Consider the following 19,675-nt stretch of genomic DNA (forward strand, 5'->3'; position numbering starts at 1 on the left):
TTCCAACAGTTCCACATCCTTCCTATAATGCAGTGACCAGGACTGCATACAAAACACCAAATGTGGCCGCACCAGTTTTGTACAGCAGCAAAATGACCTCATGATTCCAAATCTCAATCCCTCCACCAATAAAAGCTGTATGCCATCTTAACAACCCTATCAACAAGGGTGGCAACTTACAGGGATCTATTACATGGACAAAGATCCCTCTGCTCATCTACACTTCCAAGAATCTTACCATTATGCCTGTCACTCTTTCCGCATTAAACTCCATTTGCCACCTCTCACCCCAGGTCTGCAGCTTATCTATGTCCCTCTATAACCTGTAACATCCTTTGGCACTGTCCACAACTCCACTGACCTTAGTGTCATCTGCAAATTACTAACCCATACTTCTATGCCCTCATCCAGGTCATTTACGAAAAACAGCAGTGGCCCCAGAACAGATTCTTGCAGTACATCACTAGTAACTGAACTCCAGGATGAACATTTCCCATCAACCATACCCAGTCCACTTTCAGCTAGCCAATTTTGATCCAAACTGCTAAATTTCCTTCATTCCCATACCTCTGCATTTTGTGCAACAGCGTAGTGCGAGGAAGCTTATCAAACACTTTACTGAAATCCATATCCACCACATCCAACTGCTTTACCCTCATCCACCTGAGAGGCACAACCTTCCCTTCACAAAACCGTGCTGACTATTCCTAACCAACTTACTCCTTTTTAGATTATAAATCCTCTCTCAACCTTTTCTAACACTTTACCCACAATTGGTCTCATTGGTCTACAATTTCCAGGGTTGTCTCTGTTCCCCTTCTTGAACAAGGGAACAACATTTGGTATCCTCCAGACATTATTCTTGTAGGCAATAACAATAAAAAGATCAATGCCAACAGCTCTACAATCTCCTCCCTAGCTTCCCAGAGAATCCTAGGATAAATCCCATTTGGCCCAGGCGACTTATTTTCACACTTTCCAGAATTGCTAAAACCTCTTCCTTATTGTTTGATATATTCATAAACTATGCAAAGATGGGAGAGCGCACAGAGTAAGACAGCGAAACTCATGGTTGAATAATATTGGCTGGGTTGTTGAGAGTGAGGAGGAAGGTATTTAGGTTAGAGCATATTGACAGGTCGGTCAGACAGGCAGATCAATGTACATGAAATATAACCCTGATAATGCACTTTGGAAGCAACTAGGCAAGGGAGTGTGCAATAAATGGCAGGTCATCAGGAAGCTCAGATGAACTGAGGAATTTTGGGATGCATGGCCACATACTTAAAAATGGTAGGGCAGGGCAGGGCAATAAGATACGGGACATTTGCCTTTATCGGAATAGAATACAAGAGCAGGGAGGGAATGTTGGAGCTGTGTAGGACTTTGGTTAGGTTTATCCACAGCTGCACTTGAGTGGGTGCAGACATGATTCATCAGGATGTTGCCGGGAGTGAGTACTTCAGCTACAAAGAGAGGCTGGATAAAGTTTGGGCTGATTTTTTTGGAGCACCAAATTGAGAGGGAACCTAATAGAGGCATACAAGTTTATGAGATGCATGGATAGGGTGAAGAGGGAACAGCTGTTCCCCTTAGTTGATGGTTCAATAACAACGGGACCTAATGTCAAAGCGAAAGGCAGGAGGATTTAATGGGACTTAAGGAAAAGCTTTTCACGCAGAGGATGGTTGGAGTTGGAAATGTATTGGCTGGGAGGGTGGTTGAAGCAGGAAAACTCAATTTTAAAAAATGAGATGATATTTGAAGTGCCATGACATTCAAGGCTATAGGCCTGGTATGGGAAGTATAAATGGTGTAGTTTTGATAATTTGGACTCAATGGGCTAAAGAACCTCTATTGTTGTGATTAATTCTTTCCCCTTAAAGCCACAGATTGAAGCATCATTTCTACAAAAGATTACTGTTAATTAACAATGCAAAGGAAAATGTTCATGTTCTTTCCAATGTTCACCCAGTGAACAGTGCCACAGGATAAACACAGTCTTGTACTTTTTGAAACTGCTGCAACAGTAGATATCAAATTTCACTTATAGTTTACACAATTGGGTCAGCATGATACCCAAATTATATTCGCAAACTAATTATTTACATTTTTTAGTAGTTTGTTTTTCAAGACCATATCCGATGCTATTACAGCAAATAACGAATGAGGGGGAACTGGTGCCCCAATTCCCAGTTTCAATTGACCTGTGCAAAAACTCCCTTCAAGAAAACCAAAATGATACCATACCTTGTCAAAATGGGGTTGATAGAGAGCAGCATACTTTCGTTGCAATTCATGAACTTCTGCATAGAACTTAGCTTCTATATGTGCACACTTCACCTGGAGGTTCTTCAAAGCATTTACACGTTTCTTCACAACTTTAGGCAAGCTGAAAAACCAATAAAGTTCACAAGTCAACTTGCTTCCTAGTATTCATCCAAGATGGACTTAAAGTTACTTCACCTCTGCCCCTCTGCAGTGATTTTTAAGAAACAAGCCAATAGCTCAACTGAAATAGTTTTGCATTTCCAATCACCACAATCCAAGTTAATCATTCTTTATTACAGCCTTGCAACTGAAACCAGAACTTGGCAGTCATATAAGGGAACGGAATGGGTGTCCACCAGACAGTTCAGAAAGAAAAAGCAGGTAATGCAGGAGTCCACTTGGTCCCAGTGACTCGTCAGCATTCCATTTTGAAGCTAATGAGGGTGCACTGGGATGAAAAAGAGCAACAGCGATAAGGAATTCTGTTGTCAGAGGAACAGACAGGCATTTCTGCGGACAAAGACCAACTCCAGGATGGTGTGTTACCTCAGTGTAATGTCAATGAGTAGCTGCAGGACATCTGAAAGAGGGGTGTAATGAGTTGTGTGTAATGGTACCAATGGTATGGACAAAGTGAGGAATGAGATCTTACATCAAGAATTCATGGAGTTAGGCAGTAGATTAAAAAGGACAATGATTATCATTTTTGGATTACTTCCAGGGCACCATGCTAGTGAGTTTAGAAATAGGAGATTAGGATAGATGAACACTTAGCTCAAAAGTAGGTGAGACAGGGGTTTAGATTATGGGATAGTCTGCTCTTGAACCATGCTGGAACCAAAACCCTTGAGGGTAGATTTGCCAAGGCTGTTGAGGAGTTTAAACTCGTCTGGCAGGGGGAAAGAACATTATATTAATGAGACATCATGCTACAGCAAAGGAAGCAAGTGACTTTGGCTATGTTGAGTGTCAAAGGGGTACGGCAAGTCTGGATGGTCTTTAATGCTAGGAGTGACATAGATTAACTCAGTCTTCTGGCATTATTGACATATGGAAGTATGATGTTGTTGCCATCACAGAAAGATGGTTGAGGGAAGGACTGGAATGACCACTCATTCTAGGGTATAGGATCTTTTGGCAAGGGAGTAAAAAAGGTGGTGGTATAGACACGTAAAATTAAAGGGTTAATTATTGCAATAAGGAGAGAATATCTTGGAAGGATGCTCAAATGAGGCTTTGTGGGAAGAACTTAGGAATGTTAAGGTGGCAGCTACTTTACTGAGATGGTGACATTGACTCTTTAGAGATAAATGTAGGGGCAAAGTTTGGAGAACTCTGGATGTCTAGAGTGTCACCCAAAGAGAGCAATTCAAGTAACATCCCTAGAAAAATGAAGGAAGTGCAGATGAAAACTTAGGAAAGCAATCAGAAAAGCAAAAAGGGCCATGACAAATAACTTACAAGCAGAATTAATGAGAATCCAAAGATATTTTATTAATGCATAAAGGAAAGAATAGGGCCCAACTAGTGTGTGAAGCTGGAGGATATTGGAAAGGTGTTGAATGAATATTTCTCTTCAGTCTTCACTCAAAGAGAAAAACCTGGGTAACATAATTCAAGAAAAAAGGATTGAGGAACTTGTAGAGTCCAACACAGAAGTTGGGGGGTGCCCAGTAATGGAAGCTCTTGAGCTGAAAAAAAATGTTGTGGCCTGGATAATTACATCTCAGACTGCTGTGTGAAACAAAGCACGAAATTAGTGACTTGACAAATTTTTAATTCCTTTCAAGCCACGTACCAGAGGACAGCTAATGTGGTTGCACTTTTTAAAAAGCGATAGAGACAAACCAGGAAATTGCAGACTGGTGAGTCTCACATCAGTGGTTGGGAAACTATTGGAGAAAATTCTGGAGTGAATTAATACCCATTTAGAAAGGCATGAGTTAATTTAGGATAGTCAGCTCGACTTTGTTAGAGGGAGATCATGCTGTACAAATTTACCACTTTTTTGAAAAAGTGATCAAGCATTGATTGTGTTTATATGGACTTTGACTAGATACCGCACGGTAGACTGATTGATAAGGCTAAAGCACGTGGAACAGAGGGAAACCGTGGCAAGACGGATCAGAAACTGGCGTAGATCGAAAGCTGTTTGAATAACTCGAGGCTAGAGTCCAGTGGTATATCACAAGGATCAGAGTCACACAGAGCCCAATTGGTCCATGCTACTAGGTTTCCTAAACTGAACTAGCCCATATCCCTCTAAACTTTCTTATTAATGTGCCTATCCAAATGTCTTTTAAATGTTCTAAGTGTACCTGCCTCTATCACTTCCTCTGGCAGTTCATTCCACATATGCAACACATTGTGCGAAAATGTTGGTCCCTTTGAAATCTTTCCCCGCTCACCTTAAACCTATGCCCTCTAGTTTTGGGCTCCCTTAGCCGAGGTCACCTTCCTAAGGTATTAGTCTTATCCAAGTGAGGATCTAAAATCTGGATTTCAAAATGGTTGCTCCTGACAACTGTTATGCATGCTTTTACTAACTACAAAATGGTTTCTCAGTGTAAGTAACATAACAAAGTGGCTTCTCATCCTGCTAAAAGCTGCATTCCTGAGCTAACTGAATCAAAGATTAAGCAAGACAATGGACCTTTCACAGTACGGAATTAACTAAGCTAGATAGGACACATTACTAACCATTCTAGCTAACCCTGAAATGCAGGTGTAAAGAAATAACGTGTGGAAAACAACTTTATTTCCAAAGAAATATCATTGGGTTAACATGCTGTCCGTTGTCATTTTATTACACTTTATTGGATTTACTCTGCAATCAAGGCTGTACTATTTCTTAAGCATAAAAACTGCCATTGTTCCAAGAGAATTGCGCAGTTTCTCCAAAGGAACACAGAAGCTTTTAACCTATGTTGCTGGACTAACCTCTACCCAGCCATTATTAATTCAAGTGTGAAATCTTGAAGTAGACCGTACTCCTAGTGTTTCTTTGACCGATCGCGGCACCAAGACACCTCTCCTGGGAGGAGTCTCTCAGTTCCACGATCGGTCAAATAAACGTTCTGTGTTCCTTGGAGAAACTGCATAATTCACTTGGAACAAAGGCACTTTTTATATGTTTCTTAAAAAATAGTACAACCTTAATTGCAGAGTAATTAAGTCAGCAGAGCAAGTGAGTAGGATAGTTAAAGTGGTATATGCGACATTTGTTTTCAGTTACAGCAGAGTATAAGAGCAAGGAGATAATGTTGGAATTACACAGACTGTTGTGCGCACAGTTCTGGTCACCTCACTACAAGAATGTGATAGCACCAGAGGGGTTCCTGAGGATATTGCCTGAAGTGGACAAATTGAGCTATGACGTGACACTGGAGAGGCTTGGATTGTTTTCTTTCAAGCAGAGAAGACGGAGGGGGAACATTCAAGATTGAGGGGTATGCACAGAGTGAACAGAGGGCAGCTGCTCCCCTTGGTTGAGGAGTTAATTAAGAGGAACCAGACCCTTCGGGTAAGCAGGAGATTGAGGGGATTTGGAAGGAACAGAACCAGGACAGTAAGGTGCATTGTTAATATTCCTTACCTTTCTATATAACCAGATGGGTTGCCCACAAGCCCATCAAGTCGCTCTTGTAACGCTGCCAAAATCCGTGGATTCTGCATCATTTGCACCGTAAGCTGTCGAGCTTTACACATTTTTTGGGGGTGGGGGAGACAGAAGAGGAGAAATGAACAGTCAATTTATCACAGTTGGCAGATGGACCTTTTAATATTTAAAAAAATGTTAGGCAAGATCCTAGTAGAGTCAGTGTCAGATGGACAAGGAAACAGACTCTTCCAGTCCAACTCGTCCATGCCGACCAGATATCCCAACCCAATCTAGTCCCACCTGCTAGCACCCAGCCCATATCCCTCCAAATCCCTCATATACCCATCCAGATGCCTTTTAAATGTTACAATTGTACTAGCCTCCATTTCCCCTGGCAGCTCATTCCATACATAGACCACCCTCTACATGAAAACATTGCCCCTTAGGTCTCTTTTACATCTTTCCCCTCTCTCACTAAACCTATGCCCTCTAGTTCTGGACTCACCCAACTCAGGGAAAAGATTTTGTCTATTTATTCTATGCCCCTCATGAGTTTATAAACCTCTATACAAGGTCACCCCCTCAGCCTCCGACGATCCAGGGAAAACAGACCCTGCTTATTCAACCTCTCCCTATAGCTCAAATCTTCCAACCCTGGCAACATCCTTGTAAATCTTCTCTGAACCTTTTCAAGGGTCACAACATCCTTCCGATAGGAAGGCGACCAGAACTGCATGCAATATTCCAACAGCAGCCTAACCAATGTCCTGTACTGCCTCAACATGACCTCCCAACTCCTGTACTCTATACTCTGATCAATAAAGGAATGCATACCAAACTCCTCCTTCACTATCCTACCTGTAAACTAATGTTAAATTTAATGAAAACCACAAGTTTGATATAAATTGAGAAATACATCTGCCAGCATTTGTATAATGAATTGGTAAGTTGTGATTGTATGCTCGACCCCATAGATCTCATCAGAAAAAACAAAGCAGATTGGATCATAGATCACAGGAAAGAGGGCATATGCACTGGCTCTTCAAAAGACCAATTAATTGCAATGCCTCTCTCTACAACCCTCCAAACCTTTCCTCTTGAACGTATTTAAATTCAATTGAGCACCCCAGAACTCTCACACGCTTCTCCACTCAAAGAAAAGAAATCCCCCAATGGAAATTGAATTTCTGTAAGGATTCCGAATTTATCTAGGATGAGCGATAAAAGCATACCAATTACAGAGTCTGACTGGATTAAGTAATCTGCATAATACTTAATAGAAAAATGATTAGGAAATTAAACGAAACAAAGAAACATGGGAGAACAAGAGAACAGGTAAAAGTCACTTCAAACAAAAAAGACTTTAGAAAATTTATAATTCCCTATCAAAAAATTTCTCTTCCACTACCTTGTGGAAGTAGGCAGGAATAGTCCCCTTTGTGCAAAAGCAAGCAGAATGGATCAAAAAAGGGAGAACAATGAAGGAAGATAGTTATTAGATCCGTATTATCGAAGTGCTGTCAAGAAAATTGGGGGAAATATCAAATCCAAACACACTGTCTGAATGTGTGAAGCAGTGACAACACATTAAACAGGATGAATAAATAACAGAACAAAAACTGACAAGTTTGACATAACAATTTGACAGCTTGGTTTTCAATGTGATCAAGGTTGGGAACTAAGGTTCCAAAAGAAATCTTGCAACCTCTAATTTCTCCAGTACAATCTTCTTACTGATAACCTCCTGCCACTCATTAGATCAGACTTCCACAGCATGGGAAAAAGGCCTTTCAGCCCATTTGAGTCCACACTGTGCAAAAACAAGCACCCAACTATTCTAACCCATTTTCAAGCTCTCGACCTCTGGGGTTTTATGCCTTGGCATCACAAATACATATTTAATGTCTTAAACATTACGTCAGTTTCTGCCTCTACCACCCTTACTGGCAGAGTGCTGCAGATTCATAGGAACAGTAGACCACTATTTCAACCCCTCAAGAGGGTTCTGCCATTCAATGTGATCATGGCTGATCTGCGACCAAACTCCATATACCTACTTTTGGTCCATGTCCCTTAATAACTTTGCTCAAAAGAAAAATTAGATTTAAAACTTAACAGCTGACCTAGACTCAATTGCTGTTTGTGGAAGAGCATTCCAAACCTTGACTATCCTTTGGGTGTAGAAGTATTTCTGAATGCATCTTCTGAACAGTCTGATCCTAAGTTTTAGACTATATGCCTTAGTTCTGGGATTTTCACCCAGTGGAAATAGCTTACCTTTATCGATCCTGCCTTTTCCTGTTAACATTTTGACTTTCTTAAAAATGGAGTCAGATTCTTTGGCCCAAACTGACCAAAATGTCTATTTACCTTAACCCCATTTCCATGGACTTGGCCCATGTCCTTCTAAACCTTTCCTATCCATATCAGATCATCCTATAACTTTCCCATTTCTGGATTTTAAAAAAACTTTGCATAATGTCTCCTTAAATGAATGCCCGAATTCCAGGTATCATTCTTGTAAATCTATGTTGATACCTACTACCTCCAATGTCAATGTATACTTCCTGAGGAATGGTGCCCAGATCCGCTTAGTACTCCAAGGGTGTAACTAGGATTTTATATCACTGCAATGTAACTTCTGCATTCTGTACTTCACTCCTCTAGATATAAAGAGCCAGAAACCATTAGTCTGCTTAACTACTTGCTGCACCGGCTTTGCGGCATTTTAAAGAGCAACACACGCAAACTCTGTGGAAGGATGTGGAACCAAAGGGTATAATCTCAGTCAGGCAGCTGCCAATTGAGACAGACAAGGTGGAATTTCTCCACAGGAAAGTAGATCTGTGGAATTCTTCATTAGAGAGTAGGTGAGACTGGATTGTTAAGCATATCAAAGGCAGAGATTGATAGACTTTTAAATCAGTAAGGGAGTCTAGGATTATGGAAGGACAAAGTGATGTTGAGGACCATCAGTTGTACAGAATGCCAATAAGACCTCTTTTGGTATACTGTACAGTTATAGTACCAGCTATGAGAAGGATTTTATTTAAAAATTGGAGTGTGCGCAGAAGAGATTTAATCAAGATGTTGCTAGCATTGAATGGCAAGGACAGCCTGGGTCTTTTTCTTCTGGAGCATAGGATTTTGAGGGGTAACCTTACAGAGGGTTAAAAAATCATGAGGGGTATAGATAAGGTCAACAGCAAAAGGTCTTTTCCCTAGGGCGGGAGAGTTCAAAACTAGGGTGCATACTTTTAAGATGAGAGGAGAAAGATTTCAGATGCCCAAGGGACAGATTTTTCACAAAAACCAAAAGCTGCAAATACTGTAAATTGGAAACACAAATAGAGATTGCTAGAAAAGCTCAGCAAGTCTGGCAGCATGTGCAAAGAGAAATCAGTTAACGTTTTAGGTCTGATTATCATGGTCACGAAGGGTCACCAGATCCAAAACGTTAACTGATTTCTCTCCAGATGCTGCCAGATCTGCTGAGCTTTTCCAGCAATATCTATTTTTGTTTTTTCTCACAGATAATTGGTTTCTGTGGGGAATGAATGGCCAGAGGAAGTGGTAGATGCAAATACAGTTACAACATTCAAAAGACATTTGGATAGGTATACGGATAGAGAAAGTTTAAAAGGGATATGGGCCAAACACAGGCTAATGGGTCTAGTTTAGTTTGGGAAACAGTCGGTATGGATGACTTGGACTGAAAGGTCTGCTGCCCTACTGTATGGCTCCATCTCATTGAATGAGAGAACAGACTCCGTAATCCAAAGGGCCTACGTCTGCTCCTACAAGTTACAGTCCTGGCAGCTAGACATACTCCAGACTATAGGTGGCAGGTAGCAATGAGACCCAAGAATAAGTACTTGGAGCACTGCACATTTTGCTTCATGACTTAGAATACCATTAGAAATCTCTAACTTGCCAACGATTCCAAACTTAGAGGCAGAGATGGCAAGGATGATACAAATTTTTGCAACAGACATGATTGCAGAATAGGTAGACAAGCGCAGCGTACACAAACAAACAATGTCCTGGGTCATGCATGTGCATCAATCTTTGTGGGTGTCAATGAAATAGCATATTTGTTATTATGATTAAAGCCCAATATATATAAAAAAAACAGACAGGTTATGCTGAATACAAAGCTTGTGTTAGACCACAACCAGAGAATAGAATCCAGTACTGGACACTATTCTTTAGAATGGCATTCAAGTATGCAGTGGAGAACTATGGCACTAATTCTAGGGGCAGAGTAGCTTAGTTACAAGTTTGGAGAAGTTAGTATGGTCTTTCCTAGACAAGATTTGGAGATGCTGGTGTTGGACTGGGGTGTACAAAAGTTAAAAATCTCACAACATCAGGTTATAGTCCAACAGGTTTAATTGGAAGCACACTAGCTTTCGGAGTGACGCTCCTTCATCAGGTGATTGACACACAGTCAATCACCTGATGAAGGAGCGTCACTCCGAAAGCTAGTGTGCTTCCAATTAAACTTGTTGGACTATAACCTGGTGTTGTGAGATTTTTTAAACATTTTCCCTAGACAAAACACATACCTGAAAGAGGTGTACAAGATGACCAGAAGGATTGAGCGAAGAAAAAGAAACTGAATGGGTACTTTATAGAAATAAACTCTCATGGTTGCAGGGATCAAGTAGTGGATTGTTCCAAAGTCAGCCAGGGGACAAATGTTGTCTTTCTATGCCATTTCTCTTCAGATATGAATGAATCTAAATTTCTGACATAGCTTTATAGTGAATTCAAGCTATATGTTCACCTTTGTTATCTGTATCTTCAGAAGCTTCATCTTCCTCTATATCCTCCACGTCCTCCATATCTTCTTTCTGATCACAATCAAGCTGCTCTTTGCTAAAAGAGAGAATGTCCAACATTGAAAAGTATACTTATATAGGCAAAATTACAAAGGTAAGTTGTTCTCAAAGGCACACTTGGTTATACATTTAGGGTGTTATCAGATTTATCAAAAAATTGATCAGGTGCAATTTGAAAAATATGTTTCCTTGTCCAGGTAGAATAAAACTCAGACAAGATTGCACAAAGTGGCAACATGAGCACTTGTCAACAAGATTTACTTAACAGGGCAATCAAGAGTACTGTTTCCAACTACCAAGGAACAGGAGATTCGACGTTTCGGGCATAAGCCCTTCTTCAGGAAAGGCTTATGCCCGAAATGTCGAATCTCCTGTTCCTTGGATGCTGCCTGACCTGCTGCGCTTTTCCAGCAACACATTTTCAGCTCTGATCTTCAGCATCTGCAGACCTCACTCTCTCCTGTTTTCAACTACCATCAGCCTTCCAAGATGGAAAGGTAGCCCTCATTACATATAAACATACAAATGGTGACTCTAACCTCAAAATTGAAAAACAAGCATGACCCCCTCCAATAAAACATTGTGGAAGCTATTGCAATTTTTATTGTTGCGAATAGACCAACGTTTAATTAGAAGGCCCTCTGCTATTAGAATAACACGGCAAAATTAGTTTACTTTTTGCAAAAAGATTTTAGCTTAAAAAATCTTGATACTCAACAACTGCAAAGAGTACAACTTCACACAGCATTCACGGTTAGAAAATATCCGAAAAACGATGACTACAGACAACTTGAGACAGTGAACTCAGAACAGGTGCATTTATTTCACACATTGCAACTTTGAACACGAATCATCACCGACCGCTATCAAAAGCTGGGTAGTCTGGTAGGGTTAAGAGGTCCTCCTGACTCAAAGCATATCCACAAGGTACATGGCAGTATGGTGGATGGTTTTCCACTTGACTGGATGAGTGCAGGATACCTTCAACATCATCCAGGATGAAAACAAGACGCTGGACTGACTATCCACTACCTTAAACCAATCCACGTACCACCACAGTGGTTGCAGTGCATGACTAACAACTGCAGGTGAAATGGTGGAACAATAGTATCACTGGACTAGTAATCCAGAGCCTCAGGCTAACGTTCTGATAGATGTTAGAGTGCATCTAACATAATAGCCAGAATGACAGCTTGGTTTTCAATGTGATTAAGGTTGGGAACTAATGCTCCAAAAGAAACCATGCAACCTCTAATTGTGAATATGAATTCAACAAAGAACAGAATTTTTAGACGTCTAGTGTCAACTACCGAGCTTTAAGTGCCATTATCTCACCTAGCCTACATGCAACTCCAGACCCAACAAGAGTTGATCCATAATGCTCAGTTCCAGGGCAAATGGATCAGCTGGTCCAGCCTGCACCACCCACAATCTATGAATAAATAGAAAAACTTCCTCAACCAATGGTGCACACGCACATTCTGCAGTCCTGAACAGGTTTAAAATGGCAAGAGGGGACAATCTTTAAACATCGCCAATTACAGAATTATTAGTGTAGAGGGCAGTTTTTAGCCCATCATGCCTACACCAAGTCTACTGGCACTAGGTAATCTGCTTTTTTCTTTGCACACCATTTCTATCCAAATAACTACACATTCACTCACTTGAACCTGCCTCCACCACATATCCAGACTGTGCATTCCATACCCAACTACTCAGCAAGAAAAATAAAATTCTTGCATCACCCTTGCTTCATTTTCACATCACCTCAAAGCTAATGTTGCCCTGCCCTTGTATCATTTACAAGCATAAACAGCCCCTATTTCATCCAGCCTGCTCATGTCTTTTTTGTAAAAGGGTGAAAGACTAATAGGTTGCATCCTTGAATATTAAATAGTAGTTGCTACAAAGATAATGGAATAATGGATGCATCGGCCGCAAATCTCCAAGAATCCTTAAGATTATGGAGTAGCCCCAGGGGATTGGAAAATTGCAAATCCAACACATTCTTAAAAAAGGAAGGTGGCATAACATAGGTTCCTATCAGCATGCGCCACTAAAACTGATTCAGCAGGTTTGGCACCATCTGCAGAAAAGGAAATGTTGACTCTGGTACAAAAATAAGCAGAAACGGCTACTGCAGATGCTGGAAATCGGAGTCCAGATTAGAGTGGTGCTGGAAAAGCACAACAGGTCAGGCAGCATCCGAGGAGCAGGAAAATGGACGGTTTGGGCAATTCCTGGAATTCCTGAAGGGCTTTTGCCTGAAACATCGATTTTCCTGCTCCTCAGATGCTGCCTGACCTGTGTACTTTTCCATCACAACTCAAATCTAGATGCTGGTATGAAAATCTCAGTTGAGAAGGACTCAATATTAACTGTTGAGGTTGTACAGGACATTGAGAGGCGTCTTCTGGAATACTGTGTCCAGTTCTGGTCGCCCAGTTATAGGAAGATAATCAAGCTGGAGAGGGATCTGAAGAGATTTACCATGCTGTTGCCCTATATGGACAGCGAGTTATAAACAGGCTGGGACACTTTCAATGGAGAATAGGAAGTTAAGAGGTGACCTGATGAGGTATAGATAGGAGTTGATGGTAGATGCCTTTTTGCTAAAATGACATTTCAAGACCAAGGGGCACTTTTTTTTTTAAGGGAAAGAAGATTTTAAAAAAAAAGGCAACTTTTAAAAAAATATATAGTTTTGTGTGGAATGAACTTTGAGGAAGTGGTGGATATGGGCACAATTACAACATTTAAAAGATTTGGAATGATACGGGCCAGGAGTAGGCAAGTGGGACTAGTTTAATTTGAGATTATGTTTGGCATTGACTGGTTGGACTTAAGGGTATGTTTCTGCACCATATGACTGACTATCTCCCCCTCACAAAGCTGCCAGATTGGAGCTTTTCCAGGATTTTGTTTATTTCAGATTTCTGAAATTAGTATCTTGCTTTTAGAGAGCTTGCATCTGTCATTAGGAAATTTTTATCCATTAAAAAAGTATTTTAGACACAGATTCACGAAAGAGAAATCATGCCTAACAAATTTACAAGTCTTTGAAAGCAGGGCAGATAAAAGGGGAAATCAATGGATCTGATATACTTGAATTTGCAAAAGGCTACGAATAAGAAACTATAGGATTTGGTGTGGTATACTGGTTTGGAGAAGATTAGCCAACAGGTGACAGAATTGGGATAGGGATGGGGAGCATTTTCAGGATGGCAACTGACAAAGTGCCCCCAAAAGAGATACAGACAAGTTAGAGTGTGCAAAAACTTGAGGAATATCAAATAACAGAACAGCACAAGAACAGCCCTTTCAGCCCAGCACGAACACCTGCCTTTCAAACTAAAAATCCCTTGTTTCTGTGCAGCCTGTATCCCTCTATTGCCTGCCTCTTCACATTGGTGTTAAGCTGCCTCTTAAACCTCATGAAATCTGCTTCCTCCATCTCCTCAGGCAATATATTCTAGACACTCATCACCTTCACCAAAACAAAAAAAATTGCCTCATCCCCTTTAAACATATCTTACCTTAACTCTACATCCTCTAGAAATTGTCAAAGAATAATACCGCACAGGAAGCAGCCAACATATTTTGCCCTCCACATTAAAATGGTCTTCACTTAGAGGATCCATATCCCTCTATTCCTTTCCTATTCATGTATTATCCAGGTGCTTGAGTGCTACTATTATATCTGCTTCCATCACCACCTCTGGCAGTGCATTATAGGCACTCACCACTGTTTAAAAACTTGCTTTATACATCTCTTTTAAACTTATCTTCTCACACCTTGAACCTGTGTCCTCCTAGTAATTGACCCCTCCACCCCTGAAGAAAGCCTCATACTTCCATTCTATCCATGGCATTCACAATCTTAGAAACTTTCAGGTCACCCCTCAACTTCCTATATTCCAGTGAAAACAGTCTATCCAACCTTTCTTCATAGCTAAAATCCCCCATACCAGGCAACATTCTGGTAAACCTTTTCTGTACCCTCTCCAAAGCATCCACATCCTTTTGTTAGTATGACGACCAGAATTATACGTAATATTCCAAGTGTGGCCTAACTAAAGTTCTATAAAGCTGCAGCATAACTTGTCTATCCCTATACTCAATGCCCTTCCAATGAAGCCAAGCATGCCATAGGCCTTTTATTACTACCTTATCTACCTATGGTGCCACCTTTAGCGATCTGTGGACCTGCACACCCAGATCCCTCTGCGTAATAATACTCCAAAATACTTTACCATTCACTGTATAGTTTCTACCTGCACTCGACCCTCCAAAATGCATCACCTTACATTTGTCCAGATTAACTCCATGTGCCATTTTAGCACCCAGGCCTCCTACTGACCAAAAGCCTGCTGTACCTCTGAGAATCCTCACTATCCACAATGCCACTAATGTTTGTATTGTCTGCAAACTTAGACTAGCTAAGTTTTCCTCCAAATCAATCAATCATTCATGTAGATCACAGACATCCCAGCGGAACACTAGTCTCAGCCCTGCATTCCAAAAAACAATTCTGCTACTACCAGTCTCCTATAACTGGGCCAGTTGTATCCATCTTGCCAGCTCAGATCCCCAATACCATGTGACTTCAGCTTTTGTACCAGTCTGCCATGAGGGACCCTGTCAAAGACTTTATTAAAGTCCAAGTATACATGAACCACTTTCCCCTCAATCATCTTTGTCACCTGCTCAAAAAAAACTAGATCAAGCTAGTGAGGCATGGCCTCTCCCCGCATAAAGCCATGCTGTTTATCACCAATAAGTCCGTTTTGCTTCTAAAGCTTTCTAGATTTTGCCCCTGAAAATCTTTTTGATAATTTCCCTGGCACTGACATAAGGCACAAAGGCCTGTAATTTCCTGAATTATCCAGGTTGCCCTTTTTAAACAATGTGTCTTTAACTATTGCTCAGTCCTCCAAGACCTCACTTGCAGCCAAAGAGGATAAAAAGAAGTCCGTCAAGGCTCCAGCAACGTGTTCTTACCTCCCTCAATACTCTGGGTAGATCCCATCAGGATCCAGGGATTTAGCTTAGTACTTTAAGACTCACGAAGCCCCTTCCTTTAACAGCAACTTGGCTTGGAAATTCAACACTTCCTTCAAAGATCATCCTCCACCAATTCCTTCTCACTTCTACACTTGAGGGGAAAAAAGACTCCAACTACCCACTCTATCCATGCCTTAAATTTTATCGACTTCTTAGGTCACCCTTCAGTCTCAATGAAAACCAAGTTTGTCCAATCTCTCCTCCAAATCAGGCAACATCCTGCTAAACTGTTTCTGTACCCTCTCTAAAACCTTCTTGTAATGTAGTGATGAGAGCTGTACACAAAATTCCAGAGTGACCAAATATGATTAGATTAGATTAGATTAGATTACTTAGTGTGGAAACAGGCCCTTCGGTCCAACAAGTCCACACCGATGTGCCGAAGCGCAACCCACCCATTCCCCTACATTTACCCCTTTACCTAACACTACGGGCAATTTAGCATGGCCAATTCACAGACCATTTTTGGACTGTGGGAGGAAACCGGAGCACCCGAAGAAAACCCACGCAGACACGGGGAGAATGACTGTGTGGAGTTTGCACAGTTGCCTGAGTCAGGAATTGAACCCGGGTCTCAGCGGTTAGCACGGCTGCCACCATGCTGCCCACTTGCCACTGTGCCGCCTGTTGTTCTATACAATGACATGACAATAAAAACATGACCATGTTATTCTCTTGCACTCTCCAGGAACTGTGGATCTGCATGCCTTGAACCCTCAAAATGTTAGTGCTTCAAAGGATTTTGCCATTTATTGCACACTTTCCTTCTGCATTAGGCATTCAACACACATTACCTCATTTATACAGATTAAATTCCACTTGCCAGTTCTCCACCCAAGCCTACAGTCTATATCCTGGAGGATCCTCTGATAATCCTCATTACCTGCAGTTTCCCCAATGTGTTGTCCACAAAATTAATCCGATCATCAACATTCTTTTCAAAATCTTTATATATTGCAAACAGGGGTACCAGTACACATTCCTGCTGAACACCACTGGTCAGAAAAATACCCTTGCATGTCTATGTATGACCAAGTGACTTCTGAATCCATCTTACCAGCTCTGTGGATTCCATTCCACTTCACCTTCTATACCAGCCTGCCATGAGGTACCTTGTCAATATCCATCGTCATGCTCTCAATTATCCTACCCATTTCCTCAAAAAACTCAAATCAAGTTGGTGACACGACTTCCCTTCAAAAGGCCATACTGTCTACTGCTATTAAGTCAGTATTTTTCCCACAGTTGAGTATATCTTACCATTAAGAATCTTCTCCAGTAAATTTCCTGACAACCAAAAGGTTCAGCAGCTTGTAATTTCCAAGATAATACGTATTGCCCTTAAACAAAGGAATAAGACTGGCTGTTCTCCAGCCCTGAGAGAGAGACTCTGGCTAAAGGAGATACAACGATGTTGTGCAAATCCCAGCAGTTTCCTCACCTGCCTTGCTACGTATTCTGTGATAGACCCCGACAAGTCCTCAGGAATTAGTTTTCCAAAACTGTCACTTTTTTTAAAAACATGCCCTAGAATATCAACATACCCGTCCGTGGACTCCACTAGTTCCTTCTTTGCAAATACCAATGCAAAGTATGCATTAAGGACCTCCCTCAATTCTTTTAAATCCATGCATGAATTCCCTTTGTCCCTGATCATTTGGTTAAAATGAGATTATGCACTTTGACAGGAAGAGGAGCTAAATCGGATTTAGTTTGGGAAACAAAACAGAAAAAGGTTTAGCAAAGAGCATTCAGGGTCCTCACACAAATTACAAAAAAAACAAGCACATATTACCTCCTGTATAAGGTAGATTGGAATGTAGACCGTTACTTCAACGGTAATGGGAACATTAAGGTACAAGGATGCACTGAAGCAGATGACACTGAAGTCAGTAGAATAGTGGACAGCTTGGAAGAATGTTGCAGGGGGACTTAGATAAACTGCAGAATTAGGTTGAGGGGTGGCTAATGGAGTTCGATACAGATAAATGGGAGGTGATTCACTTTGGGAAGAACAGAAGGCAGAATACTGGGTCAATGGAAAGATTCTTGGTAGTGTGGATGTGCAGAAGGATCTTGGTGTCCACGTACACAGATCCTTGAAAGTTGCCAACCCGGTTGTAGTGCTGTTAAGGAGGCATACGGCAGCTTAGGTTTTATTGGTAGAGGGATTGAGTTCAGAAGCCGTAATGTCATGCTGCAACTATACAAAACGCTAGTGCTGCTGCACTTGGAATACTGTGTACAGTTCTGGTTGCCCCATTACAAGAAAGATGTGGAAGCATTGGAAAAGATGCAGAGGAGATTTACGAGGATGTTGCCTGGTCTGGAGGGAAGGTCTTATGAGGAAAGGCTGAGAGATTTGGGTCTGTTCTCATTGGAGAGAAGGTGGCTAAGAGAGGATTTGATCAAGACATACAAGATGATCAGAGGATTAGATAGGGAAAGACTGTCACTGTCTACCGTAGAATGATGACATCAGCTTGCAAGACGGGCATAGCTACAAATTGAGGAGTGAAAGATTTAAGACCGATGTCAGAGGCAGGTACTTTACTCAGTGGTAAGGGTGTGGATTGCCCTACTTGCCAATGTAGTTAACTCAGCCACATTAGGGAGATTAAAACACTCCTTAGATAAGCACATGAATGATGGAATAGTGTAGGAGGATGGGCTTAGATTAGTTTACAGGTTGACACAGAGGACCGAAGGGCCTGTTCTGCACATGCCCATCCCACCAGTCTCCATACCCAAAAATTCATAAGCTATAATTTCTGCCACCAGAAACATTTGCTTCCCCTCCCTCGTCAGCATTTCACAGGGATGGTTCCCTCTTCCTCCACTCCCAAAACATTCTATGTAATTTCAAAGCTTGCAAGTTTGCCCATTTATCTCCTCACTGAGCAAGGGCACCAATATCTTTGAAGTGAAACAGCAATTTGCACTTGAATCTAGGAGGGAAAGGGAGGACTGCAGATGCTGGAGATCAGTGTTAAAAAAGCATGGTGCTGGAAAAGCACAAGTCAGGCAGCATCCTAGAAGGAGAGTCTACGTTTCAAGCATAAGCTCTTTCTCAGGAATGCAACTGAATCTAGGCTATCGTATTTGCTGCTCACAAAGGTTGTCACCTGCACAACATGGAGACTAAACACAAACTAGCAGACCATTTTGCCAAACAAATATGTTCTGCCCATAAGAATGGCCCCAAGCTTCTAGTTTCCATGCCAATATTTGTCACAAGCAGGCTGCAGTCCTCCAGTGAGGGTCAACGCAAGCTGGAGGAGCACCATCTTCTACCAAGGCAGCTTACAGCCTTCAGGCAATCCAGAGAAGGTTCACTAGGCTGATTCTGGTTATGGAGGAATTTTTCTTATGAGCACTGGTCTAGACGCAGTTTAAAAGATTGAGAGGCAACCCATTGAAACAAGTAGTTTAGGGGCTTGATATGATCGATGCAGATAATTTGCTTCCTCTTGTCAGACAGACTAGAATCAAAGGGTGAATCTAAGAGAGGAGGAATTCCTTGAAGATAAAATCTGTGGAATTCTTTAATGCAGACTGCTGTTGACATGGCCTTAGGTATATCAAGGCTGATAGATTTTTAATCTGCAAGGAGAAAAAAGGGTTACAGAGAAAAGGAAGGAAAAGAACTGAGGATCATTAAATGTCTATGGGTCAAATAACCTACTTCCACTTACACATCTTAAGTCTTAGGGCTTCCTCTGTTTAAGCTGCCTCATTCATTTCAGATGTTTAAAAAGTTGGATTTTGATTTAAAGATACATCTAATCATATGGAATGCCATTTCCAATGGGCCTACGTACCACAAGGATTGGTGTAGGGTCCACTGCTTATCATTTATATAAATGATTTGGTTGTGAATACAGGAGGTATGGTA

The 19,675-nt window shown here is 41.3% G+C and overlaps 1 protein-coding gene across 3 annotated transcripts in view; it reads right to left on the reverse strand.

Moving 5' to 3' along the window:
* Positions 1 to 19,675, reverse strand: part of nap1l1 (nucleosome assembly protein 1-like 1) — a 103,326-nt gene that overhangs the window by 64,531 nt on the left and 19,120 nt on the right. For 2 of the 3 annotated variants that reach the window (XM_060839566.1, XM_060839568.1), the window contains exons 1-3: positions 10,662 to 10,776; positions 5,867 to 5,969; positions 2,251 to 2,392 (exon numbers count right to left, since the gene is read on the reverse strand). In XM_060839566.1, the coding sequence (XP_060695549.1) occupies positions 2,251 to 2,392; positions 5,867 to 5,969; positions 10,662 to 10,776 (360 nt within the window). Of the gene's footprint in view, positions 1 to 2,250; positions 2,393 to 5,866; positions 5,970 to 10,661; positions 10,777 to 19,675 lie in introns of those variants that run through there. The other variant, XM_060839567.1, reaches the window with a different exon arrangement.

Source organism: Hemiscyllium ocellatum, chromosome 19, assembly GCF_020745735.1.
Source record: "Hemiscyllium ocellatum isolate sHemOce1 chromosome 19, sHemOce1.pat.X.cur, whole genome shotgun sequence".
Lineage (NCBI taxonomy): Eukaryota > Metazoa > Chordata > Chondrichthyes > Orectolobiformes > Hemiscylliidae > Hemiscyllium > Hemiscyllium ocellatum.